This window comes from Oryzias melastigma, linkage group LG22 (genome assembly GCF_002922805.2).
Source record: "Oryzias melastigma strain HK-1 linkage group LG22, ASM292280v2, whole genome shotgun sequence".
Lineage (NCBI taxonomy): Eukaryota > Metazoa > Chordata > Actinopteri > Beloniformes > Adrianichthyidae > Oryzias > Oryzias melastigma.
Genome location: NC_050533.1, coordinates 13886597 through 13909914, shown reverse-complemented (window position 1 = coordinate 13909914; position 23318 = coordinate 13886597). Strand labels below are relative to the sequence as shown.

Genomic DNA, 23318 nt, shown 5'->3' with positions numbered 1-23318 from the left:
GGTTCGCTAACCACACACATTGGACCTTAAAGCCAAATCATCATGCAGGAGTAGAGCGGAGAGGTCTCGATGTCTGCCACTCACTGCTGCCACATGAAAAGAAGGTGAAGGATGCCGTGTGAGCAATTGGTTCCAATTGACAGAGGATTGGTCATGGTCAGCCTTTTGAGTGGAAATCCACGTGAGAATGTAGCATTTGGACCGGCAAGGGGCACAAGAGGCCAACGGCAGACAATAAAGCCACTCAGAGGAGTCTGGCTGCTGACGAATATGTGCAAGAGTAGAGCATGTTTGCCTTTGATTTAACCCTTCATCAGCCAGTAATTGAACACGCTGAGGTGCAGCTAGAGTAGCAGAAATGTCAGAGTGGGATGCTTGAGTAACTTCTCTGTGAGTCACAAAACAAAGGACTGAAACGATCTCTGTGAACGGCTTTAAATCTTGTGATTGAAAGTTAACTAAGTTAAAGCGCCACGAAACAGCAACCATCCTTGTGACTCCACTCATTAGTCAGGCCCATGTCACAGAGCAGGACTGCATGCTTTTAAGCCTCAGAGGGCGCGGGGGTCAGCGCTCCATCAGCCTGGCTGGAGAGGGCTGCGGGTTTGAACGGGCCACTAGCTGACAGGCCAGGAATGAGGATCAAAAGGAGGCGGGGGCCAACCACTGATGTGGGGTTCCAGCGGCTCAAGAGAGGCCTTTTGTAGGCAGCACAGGGGCAGAAGGCCCTTTTACAGCTCAGCCGCCCCTCCACTCCAGGCCCGCATCAGCTGATGACAAGGTCCCAGCTGCTCATTATCTGGCTGATATGGAGTCACTCAAGTGGGACTGTTGGAACAACAGGGGGGCAGGAGGGGACTTTTGTGTTTGTGATCGTGAAACTTGAAGGCAGAATGGTGGTGCAGTTTCCCTCCAAGCATCTCCTCACAGAATCATCTGACCCGACGACACCGGGGCAGTACCTGTCGAGTTCCAAATCCGGTAGTCTTTGGAGTGGAGTTCTCGAGCTGATCACACACAGACCAATATTAGTTTCAAATAGGACCCAGAATGAGTGATAAACCTAAAACCTACTGGGATCTTACATGTTACAATCCGAGGCTTGGCAGAAGAATAAACTTGGACTGAATGCTGGTCCACAGAGCAGCCAGACAGAGTCGTATCAGGCACTTTGAAATACAGCTGTAAAAAAATTAAAAAAAATAACAGGTAATTACCAGCCAAACAGCTTCCAAATGTTTTTTTTTTTCAGTTGATACCAAAACTAATTTCTGAGATTGCACTTGTTGGGACATAGTGAAGACTAAAATTTAACTTGAAATTGTTATGTATTTATTTAATTTTTACACAAAAGTACCTTGATATAAGCAGTAAGTCCAGTGCAGAGGGGCTCAGAAGGTCCTGGTGCCGTCCCAGAAAACAGGATCTTACCCTCCATTGTAACTTCACGACTCTTAGGGAACTTTTGCCCTGTGCATCAATCAATCAATCAAACTTTAATTAAGGAATAATGCAGTTTTTTTAGCTGATTTTCAAGTTTTGGAATGAATGGCTGATGGATGAGGCACGTACCCAGAGCCCAGACCAGAAGATTCTTTTCTTTTGACACATCGAGCTGCCCAGAGCTTACCTTGACATCCACGACTCCCATCTGATCCCTGCACACACATTTCAAATTGAACACAAGTTTCAAAGCAAAGTGAAAGTAAATTACCTAAAAAAAAAGAAAGAAACTCATAATTTTTTTGTCACTCAAGTCTTTCTTTACCAAGAACAATTACTGTATTTAACAGGTTTTTTTTACTTTCTTTAAAACTTCAATTTATCTATTTTTATAGAAACAATTGACAGAGTTTGAGCTTTGAAAAAATCAAAATTTATTAAAATTATAGCAGGTTTGCATTTCCTTTTTTTTATTTTGTAGTATTGCTTGATCCAGGTATGTCTTTTGGAAGCAACTGATTAATTAATATTAAAAATCAATTAATGAACAAATATTTTTCAAAATATATTCAGGGAGGAACTGTTTGGGTTTTTTTATTGTTGTTTTTAATAAAGCTTAAATGAATAGGCTAACTTTGTGTTTGTTAACAGAGCTTGGTTATCACAGCCAATATCAGAATAGTAAAATTAAATGTTTCTTTTATTAGTTTATTATTATTCCTATTTATTTATTGACTTTTATTTAACCAGGATGTTCCCATTGAGATTTCAAACCACTTTTGTAAGAGATTCATGGCCAAAGGGGCAGCCACAGTTGGAAAAAATACATCAAAACATTGAGACAAAAAAAACTATAATAATAAAAATGAATGTTGGAGATGTGGAAGTAACTTGATTTAAACAATAAATTAAAACCTAAAATACTGAGTCACTAAAAAATGAAGGATTAAAATAATAAAATGGTGATTAAAAGAAAAAAATCCAACATGTTTCAGTTCAATTCTATTATGTCAAATATTAAATTAATTTTTACATTTCTATTTAAAATTTGTTATAAAAACATTTCTTAGGCAATTACTGATCTAAACCAAAGTTGCAACTTTGATTAATAAAATTCTGATTTTTTACACAAAAACAAACCTAAAGGAGCTTTTTGTCTGTAATACACACAAAAAAAGAAAATATGTTTGCAATTTTGCTGGACATGCATTTTTAAAGCATTAAAAATTGCATTTTAATTTAAATTTAATATAAGAGAAAAACTGATTTATATATTTCTGATCCAGAGACATCATATTAATGTCATCTATCTATAGACAGCATCCACACATTGGTTAGAGTCATAAACATCCTGCAGGAACTGCACAATGCAAGAGTGGCGGAGACTTGTGCTGTTTACCTGTTATAAAAAGGCAGATGTGCTTCACAGTACTCAAAGCTGTTCTTCACGCTCTCATGAAGTTTGAGGACTACTGACACATGAAGCTGACTCTCCTCTTCCTTCAACTGATATGAACCAAGGATGGGAGGAACTGGAACCTGTCGGAACATTTCTACAAGTTAAAAACCTGCACTTGCATGTCAAAATGCAGCTCTTATTAATCATATGAGTACCTGAGAAGTATAGCTGCATAGAATGAAAGGCTCCAAAGGAGGGGAGAAGGGGAATTTATATGGTCCGGAGAACGCTGATCCATCACAGCTGTCCACACTGCTGGCAGTCAGGACACTGGAGTCTAGTGAGGTGACACAGGGATGGACGAGGATGTCCTGCAGCGGAGAACCGTTTGGTGGCAGTGAGAGGGTCACCGTCACATTTGGGAGCACACCCTCCACTTCACACTGTCAACAGAGTAAAAGAGTAATGAAGCAGCGACAACAAGGGACTTGCATCTTTTATTTTGCACACTTACTTTGCATGCTACAGTGCCATAAACGTCCCATAGATCCTGCCGGCTCCGATTCCCATACTGCATGGAACGCACCGTTTCTGCTACCGATACGTTCACGACAGCTCGACCGCGGTGCAGACCTGTCCTCCAGGCTGGCTGCTTCTGAATCCCAGCAGAGGTGGGTGCTGATGGCGTGGCAAGGGTCCCTGATAGAGGAAGCTCAAGGGGTGTGCCGAGTGGACAAACCTGCAGGAGGACAGACGGTAACAGCGCCAGGCGAGAGACCAACCCCTCGCCATCCTGTTTACTTCCTGGGGCAAGGAGGAAGGTCTGCAGTCCTGCTAGGAAGCTGAGTCCTTGTGACACTGACAGCAGGCTGGACAGTGGTGGCCGCTGCTCAGGAGAGGCATCAACTAGAGGAAGGCAAGCCAGTATGAGAGGAGCTTGAGAGATGGCCAGCACTGGCCACAGTGTACCCTTTCCAGCACCAGTGACGTGCAGCTCCACGGCTGGAGACCGTGGACGATAGAGACAATCATCTCTCTTGACTACAAAGGGCTGTTTTGATCCAGAAAGCCCCAACTCAGTGAGCAGAAGCTGCAGGAAACAATCATCCTCCGGGACTGCGACATATGAGGAGCCTGCCAGCCTCTTGGCACGGAGCTCCACAGTAGCAAACCTCCTGTCGGGGGGGAGCAAACATAATCTCAATGCTCTGATGAGGTGTTTGTTTATGGTAAAAATCATGAATGAACAAACCTTGAAAAACGTATTGAGGCATGCTCTCCCTTTTCGGGAGAAATAATCCACAAAGCGCGTAGACTCATTTGTCCAAGTGAAGGAAAATTATCAAGTTCCAATAAATGAAAAAACTTAAATTAACATTTACATTGTACGTCCGTTTAGAAATGAATTTCTCTAACTGCAAAAATACAACAAAAAAGTCTACTTCCTGTTTTTGCTTCACGTGACTGAAACTACGGCCAATCAGCTGACACTTGCGCATGCGCTCTTTCAAGTCATTGTCCCCACCCTTTTCCCCATACAGGAAGCTGTGTTACAAACAAGCTAGCTGTCAACAAAGGCAAAACTGGAAAATCACCCTGTTTTCCCTGAAGTCGGGTGAAGTTACCGACTGTGGGTGATTTCCTTGTTTCGCAGCATCGCTGGTCGAGTCCCGAAAATGGCAACAACTGCGCAGCTGTTCGAGGTAAAAATCATTTTTGAGAACTGTTCGGGCTAACTGGCTAGCAAGCTGCTAACTTTGTTATAGTCTAACGGTTCTAACCTTGAGTGTCTGAACGTCAATAATTCTTTAAGCAACATTTTATGATGAGCTGCGTTATATCGTCTGTCTTTTCAAGTTTTCTGTAACTAAGGATATTTTCTTTAGGTTCAAGTAAATCTGCAAACACGTCGCATCAATCGGAAATTCATTTAAAAAATACTGATTCACTACTTGTGTTTTTCTTACTTCTTTTTTTCTCCAGGAGCCCTTTGATGCAGATGAATACATCGAGCGGTTGGCGTGGAGGACCCCAGGAGGAGGCTCTAAAGGGGGAGCTGAAGCATTTGACCCCAAAAGGTAATAAACATATCTGGCATGTATGTCTCCTTTACATATATATATATAGAGAGTACTTCTGTCTTGTATTAAGGCCGGTGTGTGCTGTGTAATAATGGTCCAACTATATTCTCTAACTCTATTGATCTAACCAAAATGCCATCCAAGTATTTTATTTATTCAATTTTCTTACTATCGTTGACATTTTTATTTTGGAATGTCTCCAGTTTACCAATTTTCCTCATGAATAATAAAAAGCAACTTGGTATCTTATATGATATACGTCTGATATCTTAATACATTTCAAATTAAGTTATAAATTAGACACTAACAACATTTTTTAATTAACTTTTTCATTGAAAGAAACGGGTATATATCTGTTGTTGTTTTTAATAATCTCTCTCTCTTTATATATATTATTATAAGAAAACCATTTCTATGTTGTTGGATCAATTAAAGTTTATTTCACTATTCACTGTACAATTTCCCTCTATAAAGATAAAGGTTTGTCCCCATCACTGGATCATAACTTTGTTTTCTATACAACATGTGACCAGATTATTTATGAACCCTTAAGCAGGCAAATTAGCCTAAATAAAATGTCAAAAGATATAAAAAAAAAATATGTTTGATTTTTATGTTGGTTATCTTTTATCTAAGTTTAAATGAGAGACTGTGAACTGGTGTCCTAAGTAGAACTATTTTTGGCATGACACTGTTTACCTTTTGTATAATGTTGCTTTCTTGTGTAAAAAAGCCTTTCCTTTTTTTCTATTTTACTTTTGTTAAGGAGTAAAAGAGTGACAATAAAGGCTTTATTTTATGAGCAGCTTTTGTATTCTTTTTGCATTCTTTTTTGGATAATGGTGCTCTGTCATTCTTTTGCATAAAAATCCTCACAGTAAAGATCATTTTGATCTTTACCTCTGTGTTTGTACGTTTTACAGTCTTTCTTATTTTTAAACAATACATCAAAAATATTTTAACATTTACTCTTTTTTTCCCACTATGACAAAAATAGCACTTTTTCTAACTTTCTTTCTGTTTAGTAAAACTTAGACTGGGCTTCCTTGCACCAATTTAAAGTTTTGATGGTTTTAAGAAAACTGTAATGAATATGTTTACTTATACTTGATGCAGTTTTTCCTCCCAGTGTGGTTATGATGTTTACACTTGGGGACATAGTTGTTTCTAGTAAGCAAAAATGCCAGAACAATTTAACCCTGCTGTAGATCCATCCTGACTTATCTACTTCCTGCACAAACATTTTTTTTACCACTTCTTTGAAAGCTCTCCGTGAAGAGTCAGAGACAACATCTCTTTCGAGGCCACCGTACTTTGAGTCACCAGCCGGGGAATGAGTGTCTGTTGGGAGCGGATGGGAGACGTCTAAGCTGTAGCTGGTGCTGAAGGAATTAGAAGATTATACACTCATCGTTTCAGGATGTTTCCCACTCTGTGAAAAGTGGTGCTGACTTAGAACATTTGCACCGCAATCCTAATGGCACTTAAAATGCAGCTGACGAAGCTGTGAGTTTTTTAGAGCTTCTTAAGTCTAGGGACCCATGAATTAAGCATTTGACACTATTTTCTAGCAATAAACTGTAACTCTACACCGAGTTCTGGTACCCAATTACTTCTTAAAATGGGGAGGGTTCTTACATGTTTTTTTTCCATAAAGATAGTGATGTTTTTCTCTTCCTTCCTTTAGGCTGTTGGAGGAATTTAAAAGCCACATTGAAGAGTTAAAGCAGTTGGATGAGAAGATTCAGCGAAAGGTGGAAAAGCTTGAGCATCAGTGTCATCGAGAGGCCAAGGAATTTGCCCACAAAGTGCAAGACCTTCAGAGGAGTAACCAGGTCTGTTTGCTAAGAAAAAACATCATACAAACTTTATTTTTAATTAACAGCCAGATCTTTGGTTTCTGTCATGTCAGGTGGCCTTCCAACATTTCCAAGAACTTGATGAACACATCAGCTATGTTGCCACCAAGGTTTGTCACCTAGGCGACCAGCTGGAGGGGGTGAACACTCCTCGCCAGAGGGCCGTGGAAGCTCAGCGTCTAATGACTTACTTTAATGAGTTTTTGGATGGAGATCTGCGCAGCGATGTCTTCAATGATCCAGAAAAGGTGAGATTATTGTTCAGCTTTTTTGCTGTCATATATGAAGAGGTGTGTGGGTGTGAGACCACTGAGGAGGGGCCCTGCTGGGAAACTGCTGTAGGTGAGTTTGAACAGGATTAGGAGTTGAACCATCCATGGAAATTTTCTAAAGTTTATCCCTTTAGTTGGATCCCTCAGTTAATTTGGATTAATAAACTGTCATTTGCGGTCTGACAATAGCCGGCTGATTGACTAGCATGGATGTCAACACGCTCATGTCAAATCTAATTGCATGTAAAGTGGGATCAAGAATTTGATCGGTCATAAGCTTTGAGGCACACAGAAAGTTTGTTATAGGAAATGAGATCTGTTTTTTTTATTGTAAAAAAATAAGTAATTTTTTCTTTTAGTCAAAACAAGTGACCCAAGAGAGTTTGATTCTGCAAAGTAGACATGTTGGGTTTCTTTGGATTTATGCGCGTTTGATGCAACATCTCAACCGGATGCAGAGCGGGAAGTTTGAGGGTCAATCCCACAGACGAGAGCTTGAGATTGAGCCGTGCATGCAGATGTATCAAGCCAGATTCCTTTTCCTGAGCATACCTCCATATGAGGAGGAAAGAGGAAAAACTGCAAGTGAATAGCTGAAGGGGAATGGCTTTGCTAATCCTTCTGAAAGGGAGGGCTGGGCCGCCAGCGTGGAGACAAGTGCTGCTAAACCCTGACTGCAGGGAGACGGCTACATTACTTACATGGGATTTAGCTAATCTTAGCTGGGGGACAGATACTTAGAAAACCTTCGCCGAGCAGAAAGGCTGGATCCTCCTCACGGGAGCAGAGTAATGATGTTAGCTGAGACAGGCATCTGCGGGAACAGAGGAGTTGCGGACAGCGGGCCTTTCGCCGGTCTGGGGCTTTTTCCGCCAGCATGTATGTCAAGAGAGGTGGGGGTGGTGGAGGGGTATCTCGGCAGGGCCCCCTTTTTTTAGACAGATATCCCTGGCCGGACAGATTATTGAAGGCAATTCAGACTCCTGTGGGATTACAGCCCATTCAGGAAAAAAGCCATCCCAATAAAGACTTGGATGTGCTGCTAAGTCAGGACTGCTGCTGCTGATGCCCAGGTGAGCGCAGCTTGTCTGTTATCAGCTCCCTGTTAAACACAGGAAGGTGGAGGAAGGCTGCTCTAAGATGATGATCCCCCAAGTGGAGACACTGCCGGCGGCCGCCCACTTGATAATGGATGTCCACCTCTAATGGCTTTGTTGTGCTCCCTCTCTCCTCCTCCTCCTGCTTCAGCTGGCATCTCCTTCGCTCTCTCTCTCAAACACACACACTTGTTCCCTCTCTTTCAGATTAAGGAAGCTGCTGATATAATTCAGAAGCTGCATCTCATTGCCCAGGAGCTGCCATTTGACAGGTGAGTCAGGCATCCTGGAGGCAGCTTTAGACAAGAGCGCTGTCAAACATGAAGGAGGAGGTGTATTAGTCTATTCCTGAAAGTGTAAGCCCCACAGAAACATTAAGCATTAGATGGCATTATTGACTCCAATTCCCCCAAAAGTAACTTGCTTTCTCGCTTTTCTATACCTATTGTTTCTAATTGCACATTTTGTCTGTAACAGATTTGCAGACGTCAAAGCAAAAATTGCAAGTAAGTTTCTGACCGGATCGATATTACGATATCACTTGGGTTTGCTGCAATTTGGGATTCTCCTTTCATTCGTGTGCAGGCAAATACCACGACCTGGAGAGGCAGTTAATCCAGGAGTTCACTGCTGCCCAGCGCCGGGGTGAGATTGGTCGTATGCGGGAGGTTGCAGCCGTTCTATTACATTTCAAGGTGACCTGGAAAGACATCTGGAGACATGTTGACGGAGTATTTGTCTGAAAACATCAACTTTGAATCTTAGTCATTTTTTTGTGTTTGTCTATATAGGGGTATGCACACTGCGTGGACGTCTACATCAAGCAGTGTCAGGAAGTGAGTGAAGTTTGGTGAAACAACAGTTTGCATTTATCTTATTTCTTTTAATTGACTCATTATGTTGTTCCTGTCTCAGGGTGCCTACATGAGGAATGATGTGTTTGAAGACACTGCGGCGCTCTGCCAGAGGGTCAACAAGCAGGTGGCCGAGGTCTTCAGCAGCCCAGAGACAGTCATGGCCAAACTCATCCAGAATATCTTTGAGAACAAACTACAGGTACGTTTTCAGTGATCGATTGTGTTACTTGAACATTTTTTTTATTTTTGGCTGATTGTTTATTTTACAGGCTCACGTTAAAGAGAAACTAGATGGAACTCGACACTCCGATGCAGAGCAGTACCTCAAAAACCTCTATGACCTTTACACCAGGTGGTTTGTCTTGTCTTTCTCTAATTTAGTCCACTTTCACTCCAGATTTTATGCTGATGTTTTCCTTTTTATTGCTTTTTCAGGACCACAGCATTGGCTGCCAAGCTAACAGAGTTCAACCTCGGCTCAGACAAGCACACGTTCCTTTCCAAGCTGATAAAGAGCATCTTTTCCTATTATTTGGAAAGTTACATCGACATGGAAAGGGAATACCTTCGTAATCGAGGTGCCATGATTCTGCAACGATACTACGACTCCAAGAATCACCAGAAACGGGCAATTGGCTCTGGCAGGTGAGATTTACCAGGAAGTGTTTCGTCTCAAATAAACATTTAATACAAAGATGCTAAATGGTTTTTTTTTTCTTTTCCTTTAGTATTCAGGAGCTAAAGGAACGCATCAGGCAGCGCACCAACCTCCCCCTCGGCCCCAGCATCGACACCCACGGAGAAACCTTCCTGTCGCCCGAGCTGGTTGTTAATCTGCTGCAGGAGACTCGCCACGCGTTCGAGAGGTGTCACCGGGTGAGCCGCTTCTCCTTCTGTAACGCGAAGGAACGCGTATAAACGCACAATTTTACAATCTTCTCTGTTTTATTACAGCTCTCAGATCCATCTGATCTGCCTAAAAATGCCTACTCGATCTTCCTCCTGCTGGTTGAACATCTGTGTGTGGACCACATTGACTACGCTCTGGAGATTGGGCTTTCAGGTACTTCTGATGGACCTAAAACGCTCACATGATCCTTCTTCTAAAGGCAGTATAGAGTAAAACATCAGGACCTCCCATTGTCACGAAGAGTCATAATATTAGATTTTTTGTTCAATTTTCAGCCATTCCGTCATCTGATGCCAAGAATGCCAACCTGTACTTCCTGGATGTGGTTCAGCAGGCAAACTCCATCTTTCACTTGTTTGACAAGCAGTTCAATGATCAGCTGATGCCCCTTATAAGGTCAGTTACAGTTAAAAATGATCATCCTGCAATTTGTAAAAATGTTATGAACTTTTCAAAATCTGTCCTCAGCTCATCCCCAAAGCTGGCAGAGTGCTTGCACAAGAAGAAGGAAGTGATCGAACAGATGGAAGTCAAACTGGACACTGGAATTGACAGGTAGGTTTTTTTTGTTTTTTTCCCCCTATTTTTGTTTTTAGTAGAAAAAAATAATGTATGTTTTCGCTACACACAGAACACTAAACTGCATGGTGGGGCAAATGAAGCACATCCTGGCAACAGAGCAGAAAAAAACAGATTTCCGACCCGAGGATGAAAACAATGTCATGATCCAGTACACCACAGTAAGAGATGCTGAGCTCGCATGCAGAACAAACACAGTGGCTTCAAAAATGTTACCCTCAACTCTCTCGTTTTCCAGGCCTGCTCCAAGGTCTGTGCCTACGTCAGTCGGCAGGTGGAGCACGTGCGCAAGTCCATGGATGGGAAGAACGTGGACACGGTGCTGACAGAGTTGGGGGTTCGCTTTCATCGGCTCATTCACGAGCATCTACAGCAGTTCAGCTACAGCTCGATGGGCGGCATGCTGGCCATCTGTGACGTGGCCGAATACCGCCGATGCGCTAAGAACTTCAGGGTGAGCTGTGACTAAAGTCACAGGGTCTTTGTGACTGACCGCACTAACTCTTTCTGTATTAGATAATTATTAATGTAACCAATATTGTTAGAATTGCAAAGTTTTACAGCTGATTCCTTGTTTAAAAAAATGTATCTGAATGCAATTTGTTTAATAGTGACTCTTAAAGTTTCTTTATGAAATCAAGTAGTTGAAATAGTCGATATTGAAGCCATAATTCTTATTAATAGTGTAAAGTTTTGACATATAAATGCATGAGGAATATTCCTTTCTTTTCACAAGGTCCCCCTGGTGCTGCAGCTCTTCGACACACTCCACGCTCTCTGTAACCTCCTGGTGGTCGCTCCCGACAACCTGAAGCAAGTTTGCTCAGGTGAGCATCTCACCAATCTGGACCGGAACCTCCTGCACGCTTTTGTCCAGCTCAGAGTGGACTACCGTTCAGCCAGACTGGGCCGACACTTCAGTTAATGACCGGAGAGCTCACTACTCCACAGAGGGATCTCTGCTTTGATGAGGGATGCCCCATTGACCTTTCAATGTGTCAGTGCGGGCCCAGCAGAAGGACTACGCTGGTAAAAAAAAAGATCTTGAATGTGGGAAATGTGCATTTCATTAAATTTTTCCACCTGATCTGGTGACGTTTAAACCCCCCATTAACTTCCATTTGTTTTTAAATACTAATCTAAATGTATAAGGCCTTAAATATAGGCAGATGGACAACATATATTTCTGTGCTTACTTCAAAAATGTCTTTTGCTTGTGCCAAAAAAACAAATTTAGCAGCTGCACCTGTGCAGGAGAACTGTCCGTGGAGCTGCTTCAAAGGGAGACTATCAAGAATCAGGCTGTGAAGTCGGACTCAGCCCTGCAGTTGCACTACATTTTAGAAACGGTTAACCCTTTGTGATGACTCGGCGGGAGAGGACAGACAGTCTAAGCAGGAGTTAGACACCTATCTGTCTAAGAAACACATGACCACCTCTGCACCCTTTGACCCTTGACCACAAAGAGGAGGTTAAGAGGCCATCACAGAGAAGTATGACCTGAGCTGCAGAGCGCTCTGAGAGCCTCTCTGGAGGCTTGGGTGGTCTTCTTTTTGGCCGGGATGATTGGTGTGATGGGTCAGTGATTGTGTGTCACTGTAATTGCACAGATCAACACTTGCTCATCCAGTGGTGCGCAAAGTCCAAAGACGTTGTTGATTTGATCTGCTGTGTTTCTGGGTCAGGAGACGCCAAAATGCTGACCTCTGGTGATTAAAGAAACAAACTAGAAGGGATTTCTTCACACAGGGCTTACTGAAGGTTCTCATTAATTATCCTTTGCACAAGAAAGGGAAGATAATGCCCCTGATGCCTGAAATGATTTCCAATACAAAGCTGCTTTCACTGTACTGCTGTTTACTTTAATTAGTCACTCAATAAAAAAATAAAATTACATTTTATTATTGTCCATCTGAGTCTCATTCATATTTCTGCTGTGAGTGAAGAGTTTCTGTGAGTTTTCTCTGCAGATGTCACTTTCAAAGTGAGAGGAAACAGCCTTTCTTTCTATGGAAGTCATCAAGTATTCATAGGAATTCTTGCCACCAGAGTAAAGTTATTTCTTAGACTTCAGGAAGTGAGCAGAGCCAGAGGGGATTAGATATCTCCGAGTTGATGAATTGTGTGCTGGAGTCATGAACTGGGGAGAACCAGGGAGATAGAGACGGCTGAGAGCTCAGTTCCATTGCCGGCTGGTTAGTGTTGTGTAGAGGGTACACACTGTGCCGTGCGAGTTCAAACAACATAATTAATTAGGCTAATATTAATATTATCAATGCCACATAAATTCAATTCTCTCCAGCCTAATCGCAGCTGGATAGCTTGTAAAAATTATTTTGTTAGGCCCTGATGCAAACAGCGGGGCTTTTCCAAACATTTGAAAACTATTTGTTTTTGTGCTGATTAATGTGCGGGGGCGCAGGGAGGGGTTGGGGGAGCGGAGCCAGGCCAGACACGATAACCGGTGTGGAGACGATGGCAGCCCGGCCCCAGGGACTCCCTACACCATGAAAAAGGGGGCATGCTATATGAGGGTTTTTGCATGGTGGGTGTTTGAGCAGGTGCTGGGGATTAACGATACTGTCAACACTGGAGAGCTGGATAAGACTGTCCTCTCTAACTCGCCGGTTTGAGCAGCCCTCGCACGTTCAGGAAGTCCAGCACAGACAAATAAACACTCGTGTCAGGATCGGAGAGAGGACACGCCGGAGTCATTCCTCCACTTGTGGTTTTATGTCTCAAAGTCATACCTGAGGTGAGGTCAAATAGGTGCAATCTCTGACTTGGTAATCTGGGATGCAAGAATTCACTTTCCCTATGATTCGGTTTAAACCTTGACCTTTGGGAAACAGTTTGTTTTGGTGTGATATATGATTTGTGTATTACAGAACAACAAAAAAAATAATTTATTTGAAATATCCACACATGCACACACAGCAATAAGTAAGAAACGATGAAGAAAAACCTCTCACCTGACTTATGCTAACCCTGGTGTAATGAAATAGAATATCATTAAATTTGACACTTTCAATGTAAACATATGCAAACATATTTGTTCTAGTAATCACAGGAGTTTCAGTGTTTTCTCTTGTGTTTTCCTAAAATGCACATTTACAGGTGCCTCATTTATAGCTGCTGGAACTATCAAATAATTCATTTCAACAAACTTTATTTGTCTCCCAGGAGCAGTGTAGAAAGTACAGAGGAACAGAATGAAACAGAGCTTTTGGTAGAGCATCAAAAAGATTTGGGTTTCCCTGTGCCGGTCCCCGGCCCGGATAAAATAGAGGGTTTTGTCAGGAAGGGTTTCCGGTCTAAAACTATCTACCAAACCAAATGTTCGAATCAGTGAAAGTCAATTCGCAGTGGTGACCCCTAAGGTGAACAAAAACAAACATTTTCACTATAAAAATGTTGCCTCCCCTCTGACTGAGACGCCTTCATCCTCATCTGGCTACTCTTCCTCGTCAATCTCCTGCTTCATTTTTACGTGCCAAAGCAGGAATCATCAAGCACCATTTCCTGTTTGTCCACTCCTTCCGAACATCCACAGCTAGTCCTCCCAATATCCCATAAATCCTTGCTGTCGGCACATTGCTGCTGCCCCACCACCCCCCCTCCTCGCTCACATACACACTCACATAACTATGCCAGGCCTCTCTCAGCCTCCTGGAGCACTGACAATAAAGCATTACAGCAGTCAATCCATGTCAACAACAGCTTTGCCTAATTCCTGCTAAACACGTTTAAACTAAATCTTCACCTAATGATGCATAATGATTTGCTCTTTAGTGTGCTGGTGGCTCATATCTGTGTCAGTGCTTTATTTTCCACCTCCTGAGAGAGGATGACTCAGGTGGACTCACCGAGGAAGACAGTCAGGATGGTATTAAGGATCCCAGAGTTCAAATTAGTCAAGCCGTTGTCAGGGTACCCGCCACAGCATTCTGGGATATCATTTGAAGGTAAGTATGGCAGAATTATGTAAGAATTCTTCAAAAAAGCGTCAGATCTATTCTTCAGGATTCCTCTGTGAGACTCTCGTGGTGCAGGCACACATCCAGACCCTCTGATGTGATGCAGGTGTTGCCCTGGCCTTGACCTCCTGCTCACGTAATGCCGGGGCCAAAAAGGCACAGGTGCCGCCCCACCTTCTGTCTTGGAAAGCTAGGAGCTGCGCTCCTGAGTGTAACCGTGCCAACTCCCCTCTCTTGCGCATTTCTCCTATTATCAAACTGTTTTGATGGAGCTTAGAAATATCCTTACAGTCGAGCACGACTGCTGCGGTTCTCTTATTGCCCCACCTCTCCACACACCTACATCACACGTCTTGAAAATATGAACACATTTCTCTGTTGGTACTGGAGTGTTTTCCAGTGCTATTTCCTGGCCCGGTGCCGGAGCTTGGCTCTCTCTTGGCTGGTTGACTGCTCCACAGGAACAGACTGGCACTCTAGCTGAGGGCTCCAGGGTCTACACACAGTCACCGCTGAACACGTCTATGCATTTGGAGCGCCACTTTCCCTGATTTGTAGCAATCCTGAGCACATTTCATGGGAAATGGTCACAGTGTAATGTGTTTATAAAATCGTCAGTTGTAGTAGCATTGCTAATACAAAAAAATAACTTAAGGAAAAAGTGTGCGTACGAGTCCAAATGTGTCTGTTTCTGCAGATCAAATGGTTAAGAGAACTAGAAAAGGACATTTCGGTGAACAAAAAGAAATGTAACGTTCCATTTTGAAGGCCTGTAACCCTCCTAACCCACTGATGTTGAACCGATCCTGCACACACGCCAGAGAGACAAATGAGGTCTCTCTCTCCTCCACTGAAGATGAAACACTGCATCACCAAAGCATGTGCATTTGTCTAATCAAGCTTTCGCCCGCGGCTACGTCGAATGTAAATGAATAGGCTTGTGTGTGCCAGCCTCTATTTTTGCTCAGCCCGACTGCGTTTGATGATGAAACAGTGCGGCAAGCATCCGGCAGAAGGGGGCACTAGTGCTCCAGTGATGCTCTCCTTCCCTGTGGAGGCCTCTCCTTTTCCTCAGAGCTCCCTACAATGGGGATCTGCCTGAGGGGGGAAATGTTGCTTTTTTAGGTCTGTGAGCCCATATCCCTTAATCCCCAGCCATGATTGACAATCATGATTTAGGGTATATGGTGTCCCATTCTAATCCACGAGCAATGATTTCATTTGCATACCTTCCGTACGTGGCCTCATTTTGGAGGAAACGGGTGCCTTTGTAAGCGATACAGAAAGAGAGAGGAGTGCAGGATAGAGAATAAAGAAGAAGAAAGAGAATGGATGGGGGAATGTTTGTGTTTTTGTCTTCCTTTTTTTAGCCAAAAGAGAGATGAGAACAGCCTCCATGCCTGAGCAAAATTTCCAGGACAAATGCTTTTCCTCTGCGGCACTTTTCTCCTGACAGACGCACAAATGAATAAAAGTGCAAATTCAACCTCACATGGGCGAGTATATTTAGAAATGTAAGGATATACGGAGACACACAGCAACATAAAGAGACGCTCCCTCACACGATGCAAAACTAAATTGCTGTTTGCTCGTTTTATTACCAAGTCAGGCCTAATTATAATCATGGGAGTTTGGGAGTTACCACATAATCTCTGGAAGGTATTAAGAATTTCCCAGAGCACAGCACGGAGAAAAAGAAACAAATAACAAATAGGCATCATAACACCCGCAGGAATGTGAATCAAATAACACTGAGTGTCTGCTGCGCCCACAGAGACAGTTCATCCCCACTTTTATCTACTGAGGAAGTGGAGCAGAAGTGAAGCACTGGATCAAAGGTCAAAAACAGCTCATTTCTCTCTGAGGTAAAAAGACACAATTTAAAGATCCCCGAACTAAGATGCATTCTGGAATCTGACAGAAGGTTTCATCTCACCAAATCTGCAACTTCCTGATTGCTGATTCTTTGTGCAAAAGTGCATTCAGCTCTGTCCTTAATTATTATGACTTGAAAGTTCCTATTTATTCTCTGTTATAAAATAGTAATGCTTTTAATTTAAAGGTGACTTTCAGCACGCTTGAGGTCTCAAAGTTTTCTATTCTATTCATTTTAGATAGTCTACACATCGTTGCCTGTTTTTAAGTCCTCTCTAAAAAACTTTTTAACTTGACCTTAATAAACAGTAAAAATGTTCACTCTCTTTCTTTTATCTCACCACATTTTAATATATATTCTATTTAATGAAATGTTTGTGATACGTTTTGTTTTAACAATGCAACTTTTTAAGCACTTCTTGGTACAATTTTTATCTATTTTTATCCATATTTTTATACCTTTCTTCTTCTTTTTTTTATCTTCTTCACTGTACAGGCGCACTGGTCTACATGGACAAATAAAGTGCTTTATAAATAAAGTTTGTTGTTTTTCCTCACTGAATTTTAAAATAATGAATTTCATCTCATAAAATAATACATCAAATTTCCACAAAAGACATAGTTCATGTCAAAATTCAGAAAAATTGTATTTTAAAAATATTCACAAGTTAAAAGGTAAACTTTGACTGAACAGTAAACTGTTCAATCTGGCAAAACATAACATCTATTTAAATATTTAGGTCAAAAGTTTATGAAGTAATGCTACAAAATATTAAATGTTGATAATAGAAAATGTTTAAAGGCTTATTTAGGAAGCATGTAATTACCAGTAATTATGTTGCTTAAAAAAGTCTAATTTGAATTTATTTTTGTATTAATTTAATTCTAGTTGCACTAAAAACATTCCAGTATAATCTGTCAATTAGATTGAAACAGTGAAAAATTAGGACCCAAAATGAAAGTTTCTGTTTAAATTTTTATTATTTAGCGGCACATTTTTAAATGGACTGATTCTCCTGAGGTATTTGTGACAGAGGACACCTCTATGGAGCAATAACAGCCTGATAATCTCCTGTGTGTGTGTGGTGTCTGGTTAACTGTTTACATGATGGGTGTTTCTCTTCTGCGCTGGAGAGATCAAGACAAACACAAGGGGGGTCTATAGAGAAAATGTTGCAGCAAAGGAAGAAAAACTGCCAGAAAACCAAAGAAAAAGGTCAAATTGAAGTAAAAATAAGGGCAGGTGTGCGTTTCCTCACCCAGAGTCTGGGTGTGGGCGGTGGTGTGAGGACTCTTCCTCCAACCTTCATGGGCAAGCCCACCCTCCTAACAATTAGTAGTGTTTACCAGCGCTGGCCTAATTGATTTTGTCTCTTTATCTTTTACCTCCTTAATTTTGTTATTAAGTGTGCAAGAGAGGCACGAAAGCTCCTCTTTTTCCCATTTTAAGAAATTATACTCTTGTACTCGATCCAGCTAACAGGATTTTCTTAAATTACTTTATAAAAGACCATCTTTTAACTTTCTTCTTTCTCTCCCTATCCATTCATTAGCAGGTCTGCCTCAAGGCCTGCTCACATCAATTTCTTGGGTTAAAGTAACAAACTTCAGCAGCTCAGCTCCACGCTTACGGTGGTTTTTCGTGGACGATTGGAGGGGGTGGCAGTGGGTGGAATGGGGACAAATTATTAATTTCTGAAGTATTAGAAAAATAAAGAGATTGAATTAAGAGTATTGGTCCTCTGTTATCCAGCATGGCTAGCCTCAGGGACTTTCTGTGGTAGAGGACATTATGCAAATGCTCTCCCCTCACTCTCTGTGATATTCCACTCTCTCCCTCCTTTTTACCCTTTCTCTCCCTCTTCCAGTCAATCTCTGCTCCTGTATAATCTTTCCCACTCTGTCTCTTTAATCTTCATCAGTCAGCAGAGCGGGTCTGCTGTCAGAACGCTTTTGAGTCCACAAATCCCTTAAAAAAAGACAATTATTGATCTAGAAAACCATCATCCGCAATATTAACTTTTTTTTTAAAGGACACACAAACACATTTAACTTCAGCATAAAAAGACATTTAAGCGTAAGTGTATCACTTTTTTGGTCAATGACAGATAAAGGATGTCATTCTTCATCAAACTTTGGACTTAAATGAACATTCCCCTAGATTTTTTCTAACCTAAAGTGTGAATTTTGTGACATAACTTATATTTTCTATGGAAAGGTTTGTGTAATTGTTTGTTTTTCCTTCTTTAAAATTCATCTATCAAACATTTCTATTCTCAAAAACAAAATGTTCTCTGGTTGGCCTTGTTCAAAATTCTGTGTAAGCACTCCTCTCATTCTATGCCAGTACTGCTAGAATATTCAAACTATGAGCCAAGTCTCCAATTTGGTTGATTAATCTGTTTTGGATCTCAAAATGAGCCCACAGTCTTTCATAACATAATTTTAAGGTGATTATCAATAAAATATTGGTGAAATAATCCACAAAAAATTATAATTTGCCGTTAGGCCATGAACTTTACATTGATCGCGTTAATTCACTGGACAAGTCAGTCTTAGTTTATAAAAACAAGTGAAAAAAAATTATATCTGAAGCTGTTCTTAGAGGGTTTATATCAGGGATAGGCAACTGGCGGCTCGTCCATCTCATTTTGCTCCTCATACTGTAGAACTGCTAGTGATTAAGAAAAAATTGTGGCCCTCCCCATCATTAAAGTTGCCTGTCTCTGGTTTATATGAACTTTCTAGCTCATCATATAGTAGTTAAATTGACACTAACTGTTAACCTAAAGGCCTCTGTTTGGTGCAGTGTGATTCATATGTTGTCCCTCTTTCCCTCGCCCCTCCAGGGGAGCAGGGGAGATTTCAGATTCCAGGTGGATCATCTGTGCTCCTGTCTCTGGTTTATATGAACTTTCTAGCTCATCATGTGGACCTCGCCTCTGGCTTGTCCCGACTCTTCCTCCCAGCTGTCCCAGCCCCATCTGGATAAAGCCCATCTGCAACACTATTCAAACTTAAACTATTAAACCTCGAAGCAAAACATTTTTCATTGTATGAAGTTTAAATCACAGAAAAAAGAAACTAATTTTAGAATGACTGCAGGACCATCTGAGAACTTCAGAAGAGCTAAGATGCTGTGCAGGACCATCAAGCTCTTCTAGTAAAAGATCCAAACCTGTAGAGAAATTAAGACTTTTTACGGGATGAGTGGGGAGATGCTTTAATACTACCTTTCTTTCTGTGTTCCTTCTAATCCAAGCTATTAATAATTATGCAAAAAAAAAAAATCAGTAAAATTTTAGGTAAAATTAAACCACATGGGTTCATTTGCAGCTAGATAGGGCTGTAGACTGATTACATTTTAACAGGAAAGCATTGAAAAGTGAACTTTGTTCCCATTTCTATTACAAATACACATAAAACTATTATGTTTAGAAGAAAACAAGTATTAAGTTAAGTAATTTAGTTATGTCTCTTTATTAGCTCTTGTATTTTTACTTAAAGTGCTTTGAACAGAAAGAGTTTTTAAACTAATCGGAAAAGTGAAAGTGGTAAAAAGTTCTGATGCTACATCGTATGGTTCATTCTGCAATTGTAAAAAAGGAAATCATGTAAAGAAGTATGTCTAACTATGATGCAATCATCAATACATTTGGAAGACAAAATAAAAAAGTGCCAGAAACATTCGCTACGTTTAATGTTTTGAATATTTCTTTGAAAGAGAGCTCTGGGTCAAACGATATATTATGAAGAAAAGAGAACTTAATGATTTATATGATGAGACTTATCGCCATTTGTAATAACAAATAGGGGTGACAAGCCTAGTGATCTTAAAGCTGGAGAGGATTCCAGCATCAGCATCAGCTTCCAGCTCCAGCAGGATGCAGCACGAGAGGCAGAACAGACAGGTTTGATGTTGGTAAATATTAACTCTATACAGGATGTGGCTGTAATATCTTTGCCACGTTCATTGCATATTCAAAGACAGATGTTTCTGGGGACGAGGCTGAGGAGGCGGTATGGGGGTACGGGGGGTGTGTGAATGAAAAGGCCAAAGGAGGCAGAGTTGCTCTCAGAGGAGCAAGTAATTGGCCCCTCGACGGTAACGGAGACAGAAAGACACACACAGACACGTCCTTTTTTCTGCGCTCGTCTCCTGCGCCTCTCTTCCCTGATCTGATAAAGGTAAACGTGTAGCAAATTTGTCATTTGATGAGGGAGGATTTCCACAAACAGAGCTGACATGATGAGCCTGTGATCTCCCTGTATGAGAGCCAGCAGGGGCCCAGGCAGGCAGAGATCTCAATCCTCCCTCTGATGCCTCCCCTCCACTTGCCTCTCTTTTCCTCGCATACTGTCACACACACATGCACTTGGCTGTCTTTGCACAGTCTCAGTAATTGCTGCCTGCCATCCATATCTTTCCCCTTGTCTGTCTCTGAGTCACTTGCTGTCTATCTCTCTTCCTCAGAGACATCCTCCGCTTCTTTTCCCAGTTCTCTCCTTTCTCCATCAAATAAAGGGCCCGGCCCTCGCCTCGGCATCACACTCAATTTCTAACTCTTTCACTTATCTCTGAGCTCCACGCCTGCAGACTGCTCAATTATCCACACTCACCTAGCTTCTATACCTTTTCTCCCCCCTCTGATCGTTCAAAGAAACACACAAAAAATGATGTTTTCAGTGTTGAACTGACAAGTCAAAGGGTTAAGAGCTCAGGTGATAACCACCCTACTTGGATGAAAGTGGGTGTTCCTTTGGCGGGAGGGGGGGGGGCAGCATCAGTCAGATAGCTGAAGAATGTCGAATGATATGTTTTAGTCAAAAATCTCTGACCAAGACTCTGTTCTGCCCATAAAAGCATTGCTTACCCATCCCACCACACCTAATTGCTCTGCAGTCTTCTTCTCAGAGGCATATCGCACAAGCTCCACATCCCTAAAACCCTCACTCTACTCCTTTTTCTGAGTCTTTTCCTCACCATCTGATCTGAGAGTCACTGAGTTTGAGCCTTTCCACTGAGGGGTAATCGTCCTGCCTCTGCCTAGTCCCATGATTCTAATCCTTGTACTCGGGACCCAGCTACTGCTCTCATCCATGCTGCCTGCTCATTCTGACTCCGTGAACTGCCAGCTCTGAACTTAACCCTTTGGTTACACTTTAAATACCTTTTCTTTTTTTTTAAGAATGTTTAAACCTTAAGGGCTAAACCAAACTATTGTTAGAATTCATGTTTGAATCACGTTGTGTTTAGGTAAGAAAAGATGTGACAAACATCCAAACCAAAATGAGGACCAACTGTTTATTTGTCCAAAATATAATACTTTTTTACTCACTATAACAAATCTGTTTGATTTTACACATCAGTTTGAATGGAAATGTTTCAAATTTTCTTTTTATTTAAAAAAAGGTTTTATCAAAATCAGAAAACAAATGAAACATTATTCAAATAGAGTTACTGTCACCTTTTCCATCCCATGGTTGAACTGTTACCTTCAGGTCAGTAAAACAGAACCCAACTAGCCATCAGAACTCAAACATGCAGACTAAAAAACTGTTTTCCACAACCATCACCACACTCAACACATAAACACACACACTGCAGGGCTGCTGAAACGGGAAATGTTTAATAAGAGGATTAGTTTGAGGGTAGAGTTGTTTTTTATGTTAAATTTGCCTCAAAATTCAACTATTTTACTGTTTTTCTTTGTAATTACAGTGTAGATTTTAACATTGTGTTGTTTACTCTTCTGGAAATGTGACTGAATGATACTTTTTGGAATTTTGTTGTGCATGAAACATGTCACAATGACAATAAAGTAGGTTCTATTCTATTCTATTCTATTCTATTCTATTCTATTCTATTCTATTCTATTCTATTCTATTCATCCAACAAAACAACATTCCCACAGTACATTTTTTTCTTAATAAACTAACATTGACATACTTTTTTTAAATTATGGAATGTGATAAGCTCTGCTTCCATGATTGATGCAAGACAATTCATAACAGTCTGTTTCAGGTGGCAGACATCTTCCTCACCTCCACCCTTTTTTATGTGCGGGAGTAGTGCCTCTTTTGAAAAAGTTTTACCAATTTTTCCAGAACACATCAAATGTTTTATGTTGGCTGAAGATAAATATTTACTGGGGAATTTCTACTCCAAACTGGATGCTTGTGTTGTTTCCATGTTTTAAAGATGGAAATCCCTTCTCTAAGTAAAAAAAAAAAAGAAATCTTGAAATGCTACGGTCTTAGATAGGCTATATTATGAAAATAGAAAACTATATAAAGCAAAAACACAATAAGAAAAGAACATGTTGCAACTTAAAATTGGGCAGATTAAGAACACAAGGTAAAAACTAGACCAAAAACAATAGACTATAAAAAAGACAGTTAGGAATTCAATAAAACAAGTAAAAAAACAATAAAATGCCACCAACTACTAAGTATTAAAACCCATTCTAAAAAGGTAAATGTTTGTATTTGACATTCAAAACTGCTAAGGTCTGATATCATGTGCAGTTCTGTAGGAATATTATACCACAACTAGGGACCGGCAATGGAAAAAGCACAGTAACCCCAGTGTTTCTGACCTGACCTGGGAAGAAGAACCAAACTTAAAAGTTTCTTTTCTTGTCCTTACAGTTTCTTTTCTTGTCCTTACAGTAATCTGAGTTATGGCAGCCTTAATAATTGTGACATAATTTGCTGTTATCAGAATTTGAGCAGTAGTAATTGGTTTAATAAGTGCTGTTTGTCCTTTATTGGTCGACCCGTGCCTGTAGAAGTAATCTGTTTAATCTCTTTTGTACCTTCTCTCCGTTTATGAAAGCTTTACAATCTAATATATGTTTCAAAAAAGAAAGCTGTGCTGCCTGTGAGAGATCCTCCGAGGTGGTGTGGAGGGTGTGGGGAGGGGTGGAGGTTCAGTGAGGAGCTGAACTTTGTTAATGGAGTGTTTCT

The 23318-nt window shown here is 41.1% G+C and overlaps 2 protein-coding genes across 2 annotated transcripts; one reads left to right on the top strand and one right to left on the bottom strand.

Annotated features, from left to right (window-relative positions):
* On the bottom strand, positions 1-4353 carry ap5m1 (adaptor related protein complex 5 subunit mu 1). The gene is made up of 8 exons (XM_024269686.2): positions 4095-4353; positions 3357-4017; positions 3058-3285; positions 2843-2982; positions 1573-1658; positions 1358-1470; positions 1086-1182; positions 1-1007 (listed from the first exon to the last, which is right to left on the bottom strand). The coding sequence occupies exons 1-8, from the start codon at positions 4160-4162 to the stop codon at positions 925-927; spliced, it is 1476 nt and encodes a 491-aa protein (XP_024125454.1). The 5' UTR covers positions 4163-4353; the 3' UTR covers positions 1-924.
* Positions 4354-4364: 11 nt separating this feature from the next.
* exoc5 (exocyst complex component 5) lies at positions 4365-12393 on the top strand. The gene is made up of 18 exons (XM_024269674.2): positions 4365-4545; positions 4826-4920; positions 6611-6758; positions 6836-7030; positions 8359-8423; positions 8629-8657; positions 8737-8846; positions 8943-8987; positions 9067-9207; positions 9278-9360; positions 9444-9653; positions 9737-9884; positions 9963-10071; positions 10194-10314; positions 10387-10473; positions 10550-10658; positions 10736-10951; positions 11234-12393. The coding sequence occupies exons 1-18, from the start codon at positions 4519-4521 to the stop codon at positions 11420-11422; spliced, it is 2127 nt and encodes a 708-aa protein (XP_024125442.1). The 5' UTR covers positions 4365-4518; the 3' UTR covers positions 11423-12393.
* Positions 12394-23318: the final 10925 nt, after the last annotated feature.